The 16,252-nt window shown below is 42.2% G+C and overlaps 1 protein-coding gene and 1 long non-coding RNA gene across 2 annotated transcripts in view; one reads left to right on the top strand and one right to left on the bottom strand.

Moving 5' to 3' along the window:
* LOC105495703 (G protein-coupled receptor kinase 3) overlaps nucleotides 1–16,235 on the bottom strand; it is a 164,137-nt gene extending 147,902 nt beyond the window's left edge. The window contains exon 1 of the mRNA XM_011765430.2: nucleotides 16,063–16,235. Within this exon, the coding sequence (XP_011763732.1) occupies nucleotides 16,063–16,175 (113 nt within the window). The 5' untranslated portion in view covers nucleotides 16,176–16,235. The remainder of the gene's footprint in view (nucleotides 1–16,062) is intronic.
* LOC105495706 (uncharacterized) overlaps nucleotides 16,058–16,252 on the top strand; it is a 45,737-nt gene continuing 45,542 nt past the window's right edge. Inside the window, exon 1 of the long non-coding RNA XR_011614011.1 lies at nucleotides 16,058–16,136. This is a non-coding gene — a long non-coding RNA (uncharacterized lncRNA). The remainder of the gene's footprint in view (nucleotides 16,137–16,252) is intronic.

The raw sequence follows: 16,252 nt of genomic DNA, 5'->3' as shown, positions 1-16,252 counted from the left end.
TCAAGTGATCCTCCCACCTCAGCCTCCCAAGTAGCTAGGACGACAGGTGTGTGCCACCATGCCCAACTAATTTTTGTAGAGATGAGGTTTTGGTGTGTTGCCCAAGCTGGTCTTGAACTCCTGGTTCAACTGATCCACCTGCCTCGGCCACCCAAAGTGCTGGAATTACAGGCATGAGCCATTCCGCCCAACTTATCCCACCTCCATTTTTTAAAGCATTTTAAAACAAATCTCAGCCAGTCACAGTGGCTCATCTAAGGATCACCTGAGGTCAGGAGTTCAAGGCTATCCTGGCCAACATGGTGAAACCTCGCCTTTACTAAATACAAAAAATTAGCTGGGCATGGTGGCAGTTGCCTATAATCCCAGCTAGTTGGGAGGCTGAGGCAGGAGAATTGCTTGAACCCGGGAGGTGGAGGCTGCAGTGAGCCAAGATTGCACCACTGCACTCCAGCCTGGGCGACAAGAGCAAAACTCCATCTCAATCAATCAATCAATCAATAACAAATCTAAGACCACATGTCGTTTTAGCCTATTTCAGCTTGCATTTCTAAAAATTATGGAAATTTTTCTCATATAAACACAGTCTATTATTACTTCCCAACTCCCCCTTGGAAATAATAATTCCTGAAGATCCAATGCTCAGTTTCTAACCACATTTCCATGACTCAGGTGTCTTTTGTATAGCTGGTGGGTTTCAATCCAGATCTAACCAAGATCCACACATTCATCTGATAGCGCCATCTCTTAAATCTCTTCTCATCAAGGGCACCTGACTGTCCCCACCCCTCACCTTTATCTGCAGTGACACCCCTGAGGAAGCCGAGGAAGCCATCACGGGGGATGCCCTTTCTGTCTGTTGCTTCCTTATTAGGTCTTTCATTGTTCCTCTCTCTCCATATTTCCTATAAACTGAAAGTTACCTCAAAAGACTTGATCATATTCAAGTCCACCATTTGGGGGCAGGAATACTTTTGAGATGGTTTTGGTACTTTATATTGCCTCACAATATGGGGTACACAGTTATTTCATCCTAGTGATGCAAAAATTACATAGAAAATTCAGTTAGTGATAGTCTGATCTCTCCATCTGAAATTCCCCACCAGTCTTTCATTTAGTGACATCATACACTGATGATCTTTGCCTAAATCAATATTTTCATTAAGAATTGCAATATGGGCCAGGCACAGTGGCTCACGCCTGTAATTCCAGCACTTTGGGAGGCTGAGGCAGGCGGATCACGAGGTCAGGAGCTCGAGACCACCCTGGCGAACATGGTGAAACCCTGTCTCTACTAAAAATACAAAAAAATTAGCTGGGCGTGGTGGCGGGTGCCTGTAGTCCCAGCTACTCGGGAGGCTGAAGCAGGAGAATGGCATGAACCCGGGAGGCGGAGCTTGCAGTGAGCCAAGACTGTGCCACTGCACTTCAGCCTAGGGGCAGAGTGAGACTCCATCTCAAAAAAAAATAAAAAATAAAAAAAGAAGTCCCCTCATTGATTGGTTGGGCACAGTGGCTCAAGCCTGCAATCCCAACTCTTTGAGAGGCTAAAGTGAGCTGATCATTGAGCCCAGGAATTCTCGACCAGCCTTGGCAACATGGCAAAACCCCATCTCTATCAAAAAAGTAAAAAAAAAAAAAAATCAGCAAGGCATGCTAGCCTGTGCCCATAGTCCCAGTTACTTGGCAGGCTGAGGTAGGAGGATCAGTTGAGCCCATGAGATTGAGCCTGAAGTGAACTGTGATCACACCACTACTGTACTCCAGCCTGGGTGACAGAGCGAGAGCCTGTCACAAAAAAAAAAAAAATTCCTGTCCCGCCACCCCAACCATCAACTAGGTTCTGAATACTCTAAGAAGCAGTTTTCAGGATAAACGCTTAATTCTTTACCTTTTCAATTGCCACTATTGAGAGACAGGTAGGTGCCACGGTTCTACTGCTGGTGGTGATCAATGAGGTGTTCTCTTCTGTCTTGTTTGGGGATCGCTTGTGGCTAGCATCAGTATCTTGGTTTGTTAGTGCAGTCATAATAAATTACCACAAACTTGAGGCTTAAATCAAGCAGAAATTGACTCTTACAGATCTGCACGTCAGAGGTCTGAAATGGGCCTCCCTGGGTTGAGATCAGAATGTCAGTAGGGCTGTGGTCTTACATGGAGGCCGTAAGAGACAGGCCACTTCCTTGCCTTTTCCAGATTCTACAGGCTGCCAACATTCCTCGGTCCATGGCCCTTTCCTCCTTCCTCAAAAGGCCAGCAGTGGCTGGTTGATTCACTCTCATGTTGCATTGCTCTGACACCAACTCCCCGCCCCACTCAGGGTAACACTAGGGCCCACCTAGATAATCCAGGATCATCTCTCTATCTTAAACTCAGCAGCTTAGCTGCTGTGATGCCACCTACACCCCTAATGCCCCCTTGTCGTAGAATAGAACATGTTCATAGGTTCTGGGGATTAAGATGTGGATATTTCAGGGGGGCATCATTCTGCCCACCACAGTGGGTTTGTATCAGCCATATTCTTTTGATGGTCAGGGTATCTCACTTTTAGCCAGTGGGAACCCCTTCTTCTGGCCTCAGAGTTTGTTAGGGATGGTGCCCACCACATTTCTAAGATGGCGCCTTCGCTTTCTGATACAACAGATAACAGAGGTTCCAGGCTCATCTCGCCCACACCTGCAGTCAGGCGCAGGTGCATGGGGTGCCTACGTGATGGAAATGCAATTGTGTCTTGAATTTTTTTAAAGACTGGGGATGATAAGTACACTTATTTTTTTTAAAAATCATGAATTTCAAATAACCTTCCAATTCAAATTTGATCTTACAGAATTTTTATTTAACTCTTATCTTGTCCTCATGTATCTCTTCATTTACACTTAAATTCTTGGTTCTAACCAACAATAACTTTTTTTTTGTTTCACCCGACTTTATATGAAATAATTTCAAAATAAAAATATTAGTCTTAACAGTAAAGCTTCTGAATAAAATTAAAATTTCTTTGCAGCTCTATCCTTAAATGTAGAGGAGAATGTGCCCCTATCTTACTTCTTTCCAGCAATCTACCTCAGAGAAAGGCTCACACATAGACCCAAAGGCACCTGTGTAAGAACATTCACTGCAATTGCACTTGCGCTTCTGAGCACAGGGTTAAGTAGATCAGAGTTCTGACATCTCATGCAGCAATTCCAAACACTGACAAGGTCCATATACTGCTGACGAGGAAAAGCTCCACACGCACCACCAGGTGAAGAAGGCAAAAGCCATAAATGGATTTACTAATGTGTTCCTGACAAATACAACTCTGCCCCAAGCTGAGCTCAACAACCTTTCTGGGTAGGGGTTAGATATGCAACCTGTTCCATTAATTTTCCATCACAATTTAGAATGAACTGCTAACGAGTGCCAAGTTTAACATTAAAAATCCTTTACGGGCCAGGCACAGTGGTTCATGCCTGTAATCCCAACATTTTGGGATACTGAGGCAGTTGAATCACTTGAGGCCAGGAGTTCGAGACCAGCCTGGGCAACATAGCAAAACCCTGTCTCTACAAAAAAAAACAAAAATATTAGCCAGGCATGGTGGAGCACTTCTGCAGTCCCAGCTACTCAGGAGGCTGAGGCAGGATAATTGGTTGAACGTGGGAGGCGGAGGTTGCAGTGAGCTGAGATGACACCACTGCACTCCAGCCTGGGCAACAGAATGAGACTGTCTCCAAAAAAAAAAAAAAAAAAAAACTCCTTTACGTATCTAGAGTAACTGACAAATGTGTTCAAGTCAGGGATACTCATTCACCCACTGGCAGGGATGGAGATGAATTTTAATTAAGAATGCACCTAAAATCACAAAAAGATGTTTGCGGTAAGAAAATATTAAGAACCCATAACATGTAGTTTTTCTCAAGTTATAACACTGCCATCATTATTAATAACAATCTTATTACTTAACATGGAATTTATGACACCTTTTCTAGAGAATTATTAATGTATTTATTATTAAGTTAATGTGGCCAGTGAAATTATGCTACTGGAACACTTCCTCAGACCCCTGCAGTTGATAATCTTTACTGAATGAATACAATGCATTTTCAAACTGTGTTACTAATGTCTGAAATTGACAGTGCTCCTCTACTCAAATTCATGAGTCCCCCCGCCTCATAAAATAAGATTCACCAGGAAAAAGACAGTCTGAAGGTTTCTCTGAAAATATGCTGAATTTGGAATCAGAAAACCTGGGTTTGAAGCTCAACTGTGCCATTTGTTATTAACGCGACCTTGAGCAATTAACTTTTCCCTGAACCTGAATTTCCTTCTTCTAAAATAAGATGATGAGTATTATGGAGCCATTTCCAAGAATCTCTAAATAAAGAAAAAAGCTTGCTCTCTGAGAATTAAAACTTTAAATCAATACATAACACAAAGGGCCGAGAAATGCCAAAGGTTTCTGGTCTGGGCAGCTTTGGCAGTGGTTTCATGAACTATATTCTCAAATCCAGCGGAGGTGTGCCCACCAGCTACAACAGGAAACATGAAAACACGGAAAGATGACTTGTCCCGAGGCCACCCATGGTCAGGGATTTCAAGTACTGGACATCCAGCGTAAGCCGCCCCTGTGGAGCGTGACTGAGTCCCAAGTAACCATCTGACTCATCCACGTGGGTCCGTGCTCGCTACATCACCTTCTGATGGTCATTTTGCTTCCCACAAGGGCGACCCACGAGAGAGAGCTCCAGCCACACAGACGCTGGGCACGGAGGCTCCTACAGGAGCCAGTGTTCAATGCAATGTAGCAAACTGGACATTCTAGCTATGGTGTAGCTTTTCAGGTAAATCTACTGTGTAAGTGAGTTAGCGCACTTTTGGGAGGGGGAGGCTCTCACTTAGTAGGATTCTCAAAAGGGTCTTTAATCTTAAAATAAGAACCAGAGGCTCTCACTTAGTAGGATTCTCAAAAGGGTCTTTAATCTTAAAATAAGAACCAGAGGCCTATAGGAAGAGAATAATTTAGTCAGGCGGACTTGGCTGATCATGTGAGTTTCACAATAAGAGACAGATGCTTAGTACAGTGATATAATAAAATCTAGTTTCTGAGTCTGGAAGGCTAAAAGCCACTCCCTGCACCACAGTCAAGATACTAGTATCTAAGGAGAAAACCAGTTGTCCTCAAATACATAAAATATACCTCTCAATATCTCCACATGGATGAAGCTGGAGTAATCTTTTGTCCTTTTTAAAATTTCTACCTACTACCTGGGAGGCCGAGGCGGGCGGATCACAAGGTCAGGAGATCGAGACCATCCTGGCTAACACAGTGAAACCCCGTCTCTACTAAAAATACAAAAAAAAATTAGCCAGGTGTGGTGACAGGCGCCTGTAGTCCCAGCTACTTGGGAGGCTGAGGCAAGAGAATGGCGTAAACCCGGGAGGCAGAGCTTGCAGTGAGCCGAGATCGCGCCACTGCATTCCAGCCTGGGCGACAGAGCGAGACTCTATCTCCCAAAAACAACAACAACAACAAAAATTCTACCTACTACCAAGCATAATTGTAAAAAAGTTAAAAGTTAATATATATATAAAACTATAAAACACTATCTACAAATATCAGTGGGGTTTTCTTAAACTCTAAATAAATGACCATCTACTGTGGGATTTTCTTAAACTCTAAATAAATGACCATCTAATGTAATAAACACGAAATAAATGACCATCTACTGTCACTGGGTTTAATTAGCTAACCTGTATAACTACAGATCTACATGAGAAGTCCGGCAAGTTGGCCTCTCACTAAGATCATTTCAATACTGACCCAAGTCAAACCCTAGTTCTAGAGCATAAGTTTCCTGAAAGTAAGGGAAAGAGGGTTGTAAAAGGCTAGCACCACTGAGCACTTCAAACATGCCCTGCTTTTTCTATCTGCTCCACCATCACCTATGCCACCCCAGCTAGTCATAAACCATAGGCCATAATGCTTCACTTAGAACGATCATCTCACACGAAGGAGTTTCCACCCAAATAAACTTTTCTTATAGAGGAGCCTGAATTTTTACAATAATTTGAAACATCAATCCAGCATCAAGCAGGTCACCTTACTTAAATGAGGACAGAAATGTGGAGAGTCAAGCTAGTCTTCCATGTGGAATTTAATAAGCCAGTCAAATAAATGATGAAACCCTAATAAATCCCTTTCCAAAAACACTCTCGGTTTTATTTTATTTGAGGGATGATGAGGAACAACAAAGTCACCAACATACGTGTCCTCTCATTCATTGCTTAGAAACTGCTATTGTGCAATGTTTTTCTTCTATACTATTGGGATGTTTTGCATAAAAAACAAAGCTTTTCTCCATTGCCACTGGAAACAAAACAGAAAGAAGCAGGTCCAAAATGGAACGAAAAAGATAGGACAGAAATTTTGCACGCTATTCTAGACTTCCTGGTGATGATGATATTTATTGCATGATACTTTTCCCAGTTACGGTGTCATAATATAAAAAAAGACAAAGAAAATTCACTTGAAAAAGGTAGGACCAGGTTAAAGATGTATATTAAAGTCCCCTGATCTTACTTAGCCATGAGGATTCATTCCATTTTAAATAGAAGATAGACCCCACCACCACCACCAAATACCTCATATTTTTTAAAAAGATGTTTCCAAAATACCATCATGGTCTTAGACATTCACAAAGGAAAATGAAAGTCTGCAATATTTAACAGCTGTGTAAATGCCATTCCATGCGACTTTTAGCTTTTGGTTTTCTTTGTTTTTTGTGTGTGTTTTGAGATGAGACCTCACTCTGTCAGGCTGGAGTGCAGTGACATGATTTCAGCTCACTGCAATCTGTGCCTGCTGGGCTCAAGCAATCCTCCCATCTCAGCTTCCTGAGTAGCTGGAGCTGGTACCATAGGTGCGCACAACTACATCCGACTAATTTTCTGTATTTTTGGTAGAGACTGGGTTTTGCCATGTTGCCCAGGCTGGCCTTGAACTCCTGAGCTCAAACGATCCTCCTGCCTTGTCCTCCCAAAGTGCTGGGATTACAGGCGTGAGCCACCACACCTGGCTTCATTTTTAATTTAAACTTTTATCAAAGGCAATAAAGATACGAAAAATTTCAAAGAAATACACCTGAAAATATAACCAGACACATTAGTATCTAAACAAGATAATAAAGATCAATTGACTGACTTAATAATAAAATGCACGAATACTAACAGCACATTATTCAAGAAAGTTTTATTGCCGACATTGAAGAAGTTTGCTGTCTTCCCTAGCCAATGGGATTTTATGGGGTTTTTTGTTGCTGTTGTTTTGGTTGGTTTTTTTGTTTGTTTGTTTGTGACGGAGTTTTGCTCTTGCCACCAGGGCTAGAGGCAATAGCACGATCTTGGCTCACTGCAACCTCTGCCTCCTGGGTTCAAGCAATTCTTTTGCCTCAGCCTCCCGAGTAGCTAGGATTACAGGCACCTGCCATTATGCCCAGCTAATTTTTGTATTTTTAGTAGAGACGGGGTTTCACCAAGTTGGCCAGGCTGATCTCGAACTCCTGACCTCAGGTGATCCACCTGCCTTGGCCTCCCAAAGTGCTGGGATTACAGTGATTTTATGTTTTTGACTATATGAAACATACCCCCTAATAAATATCCTATGACTTTTTTCTGCATATTTAAAGCTCCCTTTCTTCCTGAAATATTTTAGTCCATAATTATCTAAGAACACCAGTGCCTAGTACCTACTTAGCGGTCAGCAATGGCAGCTGTTGTCATAATACACATGTAACCCATACCTGGCTTCCAAACTCTGACTAATGAAAATATTCATCCCCTAAGCAAACTGGTATAATGAATTTTAAATCATTCAAGGAACCAAATCCTAAAATGGAACTTCAGAGGGACTCAACCACACACTTCAAACAGAATTTATTACTAGCTTTGTCATTACTAAATTAATTATGATAATTTTACAGATCTCTTTTTGGTCTTCATAAATTTTGATATTCTTACTCAGCTCAGTAATGTTCAGACTAATGAGCACAGATTACACACAGCAGTGTGCAATATGAGGAACAACTAAAGGAACTGGGGACAGCTTCCTATAAAAGGCATCTTGAGCTAGAGGAGCTGCCTTCAAATGCTTGATGATCGGTCACATTTGAGAGGAACTAAACTTGTTTCTCACAACCACAAAGGGATAATAAGAGATCAGTGCACAGAAGGTATTACAAGAGAGCTTTCTGATACAACAGTTTCCAAAGATGCTCATCAAAGATGCCTGTGGCTAGATATTAGAGAGGGAAGTCACCCATCAAAAAGCATAACTAGATTGGACATCCCCCAAGATCTTTTCAAACATGAGATACTACAATCCTATGTTATTAACATGCAATCTGTTAATGTCTAAGAAAGACTGGAATGAATCACCTTATACACAATACAATGAAGCCAGCTGCTTTTAGATCATGATTTTTGGTTCATTTTTCTGAAACAAAGACCTCTAAAGAATGAGTCAGCTCTGCTAATTGCCTGGTTATACCTATTTAATTAGCACGCTTGCAACTCTTACGCACTGATACCACCATCCCGGAGCCTACGGGATGGATAGATGGATAGATGAAAGAAAGAAAGGAAAAAAGAAAGGGAGGAAAGCAAGCAAGCAAACAAGCATGAGTGCAATGAGATACCATCTCACACCAGTTAGAACAGCGATCATTAAAAAGTCAGGAAACAACAGGTGCTAGAGAGGATGTGGAGAAGTAGGAACACTTTTACGCTGTTGGTGGGACTGTAAACTAGTTCAACCATTGTGGAAGACAGTGTGGCGATTCCTCAAGGATCTAGAACTAGAAATACCATTTGACCCAGCCATCCCATTACTGGGTATATACCCAAAAGATCATAAATCATGCTGCTATAAAGACACATGCACACGTATGTTTATTGCGGCACTATTTACAATAGTAAAGACTTGGAACCAACCCAAATGTCCATCAATGATAGACTGGATTAAGAAAATGTGGCACATATATACCATGGAATACTATGCAGCCATAAAAAAGGATGAGTTCATGTCCTTTGTAGGGACATGGATGAAGCTGGAAACCATCGTTCTGAGCAAACTATCACAAGGACAGAAAACCAAACACCACATGTTCTCACTCATAGGTGAGAATTGAACAATGAGAACACTTGGACACAGGGTGGGGAACATCACACACTGGAGCCTGTTGTGGGGTTGGGGGAGAGGGGATGGATAACATTAGGAGATATACCTAATGTAAATGACGAGTTAATGGGTGCAGCACACCAACATGGCACATGTATACATATGTAACAAACCTGCACGTTGTGCACATGTACCCTAGAACTTAAAGTATAATTAAAAAAAAAAAAAAGTGTGAGTGAGGTATCATGCATAGAAGGTTCTAGACACACAGTACCACAATAAGCAACTAGAGGAGGAAAACTAAGAAATCTGGGCAATTAACCTACTTATGAGTCTAAGGCTCCACAATTGCTCTTCTCTGTTCCAACCAATCATCCAGCTTTTTAGAAGTCCTGCCTCCCAAACCCACTCCTTCCTCTCTCAGAGCACATGGCACCAGGGTCTCCTTGCAAGACTGCCTTAATATTCGCTATTACATTGTACTTTTTTAAAGGTGTACTTGTATCTTACACTATACATAATCTTAACAATAACCCTATAGTATAAATGTTTTTAATCATTTCTTTTAATATTCCTTCCCATCTTTTTTCTTGAGTTATCCATGTCTGAAATTCAATATGGGTAATTTTTAATGTTTCCTATTATTTACAAATGTATTGCACGACAGAAAATGCTCACAAGGCAGATTTTTATTGGGACATTTTACAATCGGAAAGAAATAGATATTGTATTTTACAGATGGAGAAACTAAATACAGCAAATTTAAGTGACTTGCAGAGGTCCCACAGCAAGTTGCCAGTGGAATCAGATCCTTACCTCTGGCTCCTGATCTAGAACCTTCTCTTACACGACAGTTTGGCAGGTAGTAGGGAAGGCACAGGAAAACGAGGGGCCCAGCAATGACAGTGGCCTTCTGGTGCACTAAGGATGGAGGTCTGGGCTGGCTATTTTCCTATCAGCATCTTTTCCTGCTCCTGAGACTGTAGGAGAAGGAAATGGTGGCAAACGACAGTACGGGTCCAAGGCTGGATCAAGCTGACTTTTACCAACTACCAATCACAAAATAGTTTACAAAATATTTTGCAAAAACATTTTCACTGCATTTGCAATGGGCTCTTTATATAGTGTCCTACATAGAAAGTATTCAAATATGCGTATGCTCCAGTGGAAGCAGAGAGGACCCAAAAGATGGCTTCCAAAATTAGAAGAAACATTTACAGGCTATGAAGAGCCACATTATTACTTATTCTGCATTTTAGACCCACAGAGCAATCACAAAGGGCCCAGGGGTTGTAACTTCTAATCAATGATAAAAATAGGAAGGGAAGAATAAAAAAGTAAGAAATCAGAGAAGGAGAGGGGGGCCGGGATATCCAGTCCCATTCGCATGCAAATTACTTACCATACAAATGATTCTGCAATAATAGAGTAAAAGTTGCCAAATTAATCATTTCCATGTCCCCACTGCCAATGTCCAGAGAATAAGAAGAGACAATGATAGCCATGCACACAGCCTACATTGTCACCTACAGTGGTCCGCAGATATGTGACTGTATTAACAAAGGAAGAATATTTGAATGAGAAAGTGATTGTTATTGCAAATAAAGCCAAATATACTGTTTTTCCCTTTTACTCTTTTCCCAGAAATGAAAAATTCAGGGCAGGGGACAGCTCAGGCTACTCCTTTTTTAAATAAAAAGGAGAGGGGGCAGCTCAGGCGGCCCCTTTTCTAAATAAAAAGACAGCACAAATCCTGTTTTGAGGCTGGGGGGTGAGATGGTGTATTACACAATTTCTCACGAACACCAGCAAGACTGCATGGCTTGTGTTAAACAGAATAGGCATTTAACCCTCAAGCTCATGGGAAATAAGGAACAAGCTGCTTATTCACTTAATCATAATTACCGTTTCTGCAGGTCCCAGAGGAATAGGTGTTCTCTATCAGTCTCTGAGGACTAGCAGCCGATCGGGAGAGTACGAAAAAGGATTTTTCCCCCAAATAAAAAGTCTCGCAGTTTCATCCATTCCTTGCAAAATAAGACGCGAGGGAGTTTGGTATTCATTTTTGGTGAGGCAGCCCAGCAAGACCCTCCCTGGGCTGGGAAAGACCCCGAGCTGGGCAAAACCTGGGCGTCATTCCTGCCTCCGCCACTGTCAGGTGTCACCTGGGCTGAGCTCCTTACCTTCCCTGAGTGTCTGCTCCTTCTGTTAAATGGAGCTAATGCAACTCACCTGGTGGAACTATTGTGGGGACAAATGAACTAATTATGCCAACCGCCTGACAGAGGATGAGCTCTCAATTAAAGGTAGTTAATACATCATGACATCATGGAGGTTAAACTTCTCTTTCGTTTGCCAGGGCTCCAGGGACCCTAGGGAGGCCAGGCGTCCTGCTAGCTATTTAATACTATTTTGCATTTCACTACTCTGCTGGCCAGCCACTGACTGAAAAAGACCTGCGCTTCCCTTCCTCTAGCCTTGACACCTTCGTCTGATAGTTTCCATCCTTGCCCAAACAGATGTTTGGCAAAGTCCAACTCAGTGTACTGGGGAAACACTTTAAGAGGCTGCCTCTAAGAACACATTGCGTGTAAAAGCTAGAACTGCTTGTACCTCAGAGAGATCTATGAGGCTCTCCATTCGAAGTATTTCACGATGCTCGGCTTTGGCAGATTCTAGGTCCAAAACAGATTTCGCCGGAACATTCATTTCTAAGAATTGACAACTACACGCACTTCTTGCATCTTCAAGTCACTGGCACAAGTTAACTTGGACCAAGAATGAAGTAATAACTGAAAGGTCAGAACCAATTATGTTTTGAATTTGTACCTTAATGAAAAAGCAGCAAGAACACTACTGCTTACTCAGAGAACTACTCCTATCAATAATAAGAAATACTTTCTTTCTAAAGGCTATTTGTGCTTCCAACATGGACTTTTCAGTTAAAAATTAGGCTATGAGGACCGGAGAATGAAGACACAGAAAACTCTACAGCCTAAACAGAGAGGAATATTTCAAGTTATCCACCAACCACTTACTGATTGGAGTTAGAAAATTACTGAATAAATTCCATGTCCACTAAAGAAGAAAACTGGGCCACTAGCAGTAGCTGCACAAACAGAAAGATGCAAACTACCATATCACTATGGAGACTATGTTTAGATAGTTCTTCAAAGGTAATCACTAACAAATTATTGTAAAACACTTACCGAACATCATGTGTTCTATGCATTATCCTATATTCTATATTCATTCTTTTTTATTATTCTATATTCCATGCATATAGAATAATAAAAGTCATCTATACGCTATTTGTTTGTGCTTAAATAAAATCTTCAAGCAATTACACTTTAAAGCAAACATCCTTCTTGGCTCGACTCTGTGCATTTCACACTAGTCTATAAGCTCCATGAAGGAAGGGGCTGTGGCTGGGTTTGTCATAGTATCCCGGGCCTGGCTCATAGAAATGGCTCTACAACTATGTACTGAATTAATGTCATAAACGGTATCATAAATGTCCTTTAAGGACTCTCAGTCCTCTTAGAAAATTACAAAGAATCTTTAAAATGTCATTTCAGCCCTTCCTATCATATTGTATGAATACTTTGAAAGGACAAGCTTTGCAATAGGTGATCCAACATTCGCAATGTCCAGTAAACAGAAATGAGACTCCAGGGGAAAGATGAAGTTCACGTTACTCAACCTCTTTCAACTATGTGTGATTTCAAGTCATCTGAATTTCATTCTGTTTTTAAAAAAAGAGTAACAGAGTAATACAGCCTACAGTAAAAGTCATCTGAATCACTCCAGGGTTTAAGATGTTGACTTTTCGTGGGCCTTTGCTTATGAATTAGACCTTACTTAAGTAAAGGTATTTCTTTTCCAACGTGACGTAAAACAACTGGCCTGCACATCTAAATGCTCCTGTTTTAACTGGGCCTGCACAGGGAGTCTGTGGGTCACAGTCTACTACTCCCAATAGGGCCCATTATCAGCTACATTAGCCCAACAACATTTCAGTAAACTAAAGCAGCTATACCATTTGGACAAATAGTCAGCTTTTCCAGGATTTGCACTCATTGGTTAATTGAATAATGTGTCAACATAACAAAATGTTTGCCTCTTGCCATCTCAGAGAAGCAAAATCTCCCCTGGGCAGAATGTTCCATTTTCTGAGACTCTCCTGTAATAGCAGGAAGCTGCAAACCCAGTGTTTCATTTAAATTAGCTAGATATTTCGTTCTGATGCTCTTCTGTTTAAAACTGTGGAAAAGGCAAAGTAACTAAAATAAGGAAGCACAAAGAATAGTGACTGCAAATAATTTGCTGGAAATAAAAAAATCACTAGTGATAGACCAAAGGCAAATTAAAATGTATGCTTCTCATTCAGATACTAAAAATACAAATCTGAACATCTCTTTCAAGAATACCAAAAACTGGGGGTCACATGGCTTGCTCTATAATGAAGCTGAAATAGAAACTCTTATCAGAAAACATTTGACCCGTATCCCTTTCAACAAAAGTGTGAAGTCATACCAGCCATTTAAGTCATTAGGCTGGGGCATTTTAACACGCAGTTAACTTTCTTACAGGATCTAGAAATTCCCCAACCCCCAACCTCCGAATCAAATAGGTAGGCTACTAACTGCCATCCCGTGGTAGACAGAATTTTGCAAGATGTTGTACCTGATAATCTCAATGTGACAGAATCCTAACACAGCCCAAGGAGTGACTGTTACTATGTAAATAGCTACATTACAAAACTAAAGCCAAAGCCACTAAGATAAGTAGAAGACAAATTAGAATCTCAGGGGGAGGTTCCAATGGCCCAATTCGAGAGTCTATTTTAAAAAGAGCAACAGAATAACAATTACTGAAGGGCTGTTTCCTAAAATTACTCTCTGGTTGGTATTTCTCAATTTTAAAATGTCATGAGAAATATGCTGGCTGTCACTCTGCCTTAAAAGAAAGCATTACCAAAAAATACCACTGAAAAACAAAGGCATTCATACAAGGAAGTGAACACCCTAAGCGCATAAGTAAGTTCTTAAGAGGGACACTAAAAAAGCAGAAGTCACATTAAGTTCCAAATACCAAGAAAAAAAGAAAACTGAACAGAAGTTCCTAACTTTAGTAATATTATATTCTACCCCCCAAAAAAATAACTGCCCATGAGTTGAGATTTATCAATTGTATATATAGAAACCCCACATATTTAGGACTCCCTGCCTTTGGGTGGTGGAGGGACACTAGGAAAGGCAAGAGAAAAAGGAATTAAGCCTTTTTCTACCACATTTATAAAAATGGACAGTTTTTTCGGTGAAATTTAGGTTTGATATAGGAGTTCTTGTTCTCTAAATAAGTTTCCCATTTGCCGGAAATTTTAAGCAGCACTGATTTTTTCAATTAGCTTCAGATCTGCTGCACTCTGGAATAGGGGTGTTAAACTCACGACATCACAGACAGGTTTGCACTTTTCCCTGATTTTCACTACTTGGCATTGCCTATCAAAGAGTAGCACACCCTGCAAAGCCAACAAGAGGCCTGGGCTAAGGAGGAAAAAGAGGCCAAAAATATCCAGCAAGCAAGTCTTCATTTGCACAATTTAGCTTTTCACAACAAATAACAAGCGGACTGGTATTCTCTGTATCATAGGGCTCATAGATGGACTTGTAAAAAAATCATATGATGATCACTTAGCATTAGGTAACATTTAAGCAATCTCGGGCGCCTAACGCTTGACGGACTGATGATTTCAAATGGACAGTAACTTTGGTGTAGATTCCAATATTTTACAGAATTGCATGGTTTCAAATTCACCATAAAGAAAATGCCTCTTTTGAGCATCAATTCCAAGAGCTATTTAGCATCAAGGAACCGCATTAGCTGCACAACTCATGATGGTGTTAATTAGGAAAAAGGAGCTAGAGAAAAAAAAAAATCCATCGCTGAAGCCTTGATACACTATTTAAAACTCACCATTAACCTGACGAACTAGTTTTTCTGGGGAAGTGCTGATGATACGAACCAGCAAAAAAATTTACTAGTTCCTTAATAATAAATCATTTGAGAGAAAATTGCAACTTGGTATGGACCTCACCGAGCCCCTCGCCAATTCAATCGGGCCCTCCTTTGATAATTTAACAACAAATTCCTGTCTGGAATCATCCGTTCAAGTGTCTTTTTAAGTGACTCCCGTTTCAATTTTTTAATGAAGTGCCACCAGTAGATCTACAAGTTGAGGAAAGCAGCTCAGGTGACACACTTCGCACCAAAAAGAATATTGAGTGGGTCAAAATCCTGCCTAGGCACAAAATAGAAGAGAAGCCTAAGAAGGCGACTAGACTTAGTGACTACAAGAAGAGCAAGCACTGAAAACAGCAGTTTACCTCGGACCATAAGCAACAAGCCTGCAGTCCCCAGGTAAGCAGCCCAGAGGGAGCTGAGAGATGAAGTTGGAAAGGGGGACCGCAGAGCCCGGGAAGAAGCAGCGACCAGGATGGAGCGCAAAGGAGTGACAGGAAAGGAGCCAAGGGGGACCACACCAATGCAACAGGAAGAACCACGGGGATGGGACAGGGCAGGACAGGGCTGGGCGGGAGGGGGCGAGAGGGATGGAGCTAGTCCAGCAAAGTCATAACCAGCCCCTCGCTGGGGCGCTCGCTGCGCGCAGGGCGCCGCGCCGGGCATTTCGGAGCGCTCTCTCCCGGAGTGCCCCCCACCAGCCCTCCGATGCCCCATTTCAGAGACTGGAACAACGAGGCTGGCCCCGCATCGCCCGCTCCGCTGTGTCACCCGCCCCGGGGCAGCGGGGGCTCAGTGCCTGACCCTCCAGGAAGCAGGGAGTCGCTGGCGGCCGCAGGGGGCGGCGGCTTGGGGCCGGCGCCGGCCGGGGCAGCTGGTACCTGGGCTCCGGCAGGACGATCCTCTTGCTTGCGCGGGCGGCCGGGGTAGCCTTGCTCTTCTCCATGGCCATCAGGTAACTGACATCGGCCAGCACGGCCTCCAGGTCCGCCATGTTGGCGAGCTTTGGCGGCGGCGGCGGCGGTTACTCGGGACCTGGACGGGACGCGCGCCCGCCGCCGCCGCCCGCCG

The sequence above is a fragment of the Macaca nemestrina genome, chromosome 15 (genome assembly GCF_043159975.1).
Source record: "Macaca nemestrina isolate mMacNem1 chromosome 15, mMacNem.hap1, whole genome shotgun sequence".
In the NCBI taxonomy this organism is placed as follows: Eukaryota; Metazoa; Chordata; class Mammalia; order Primates; family Cercopithecidae; genus Macaca; species Macaca nemestrina.
Note: the sequence above shows the minus strand (reverse complement) of the source record. Positions and strands in the feature narration are given on the sequence as shown.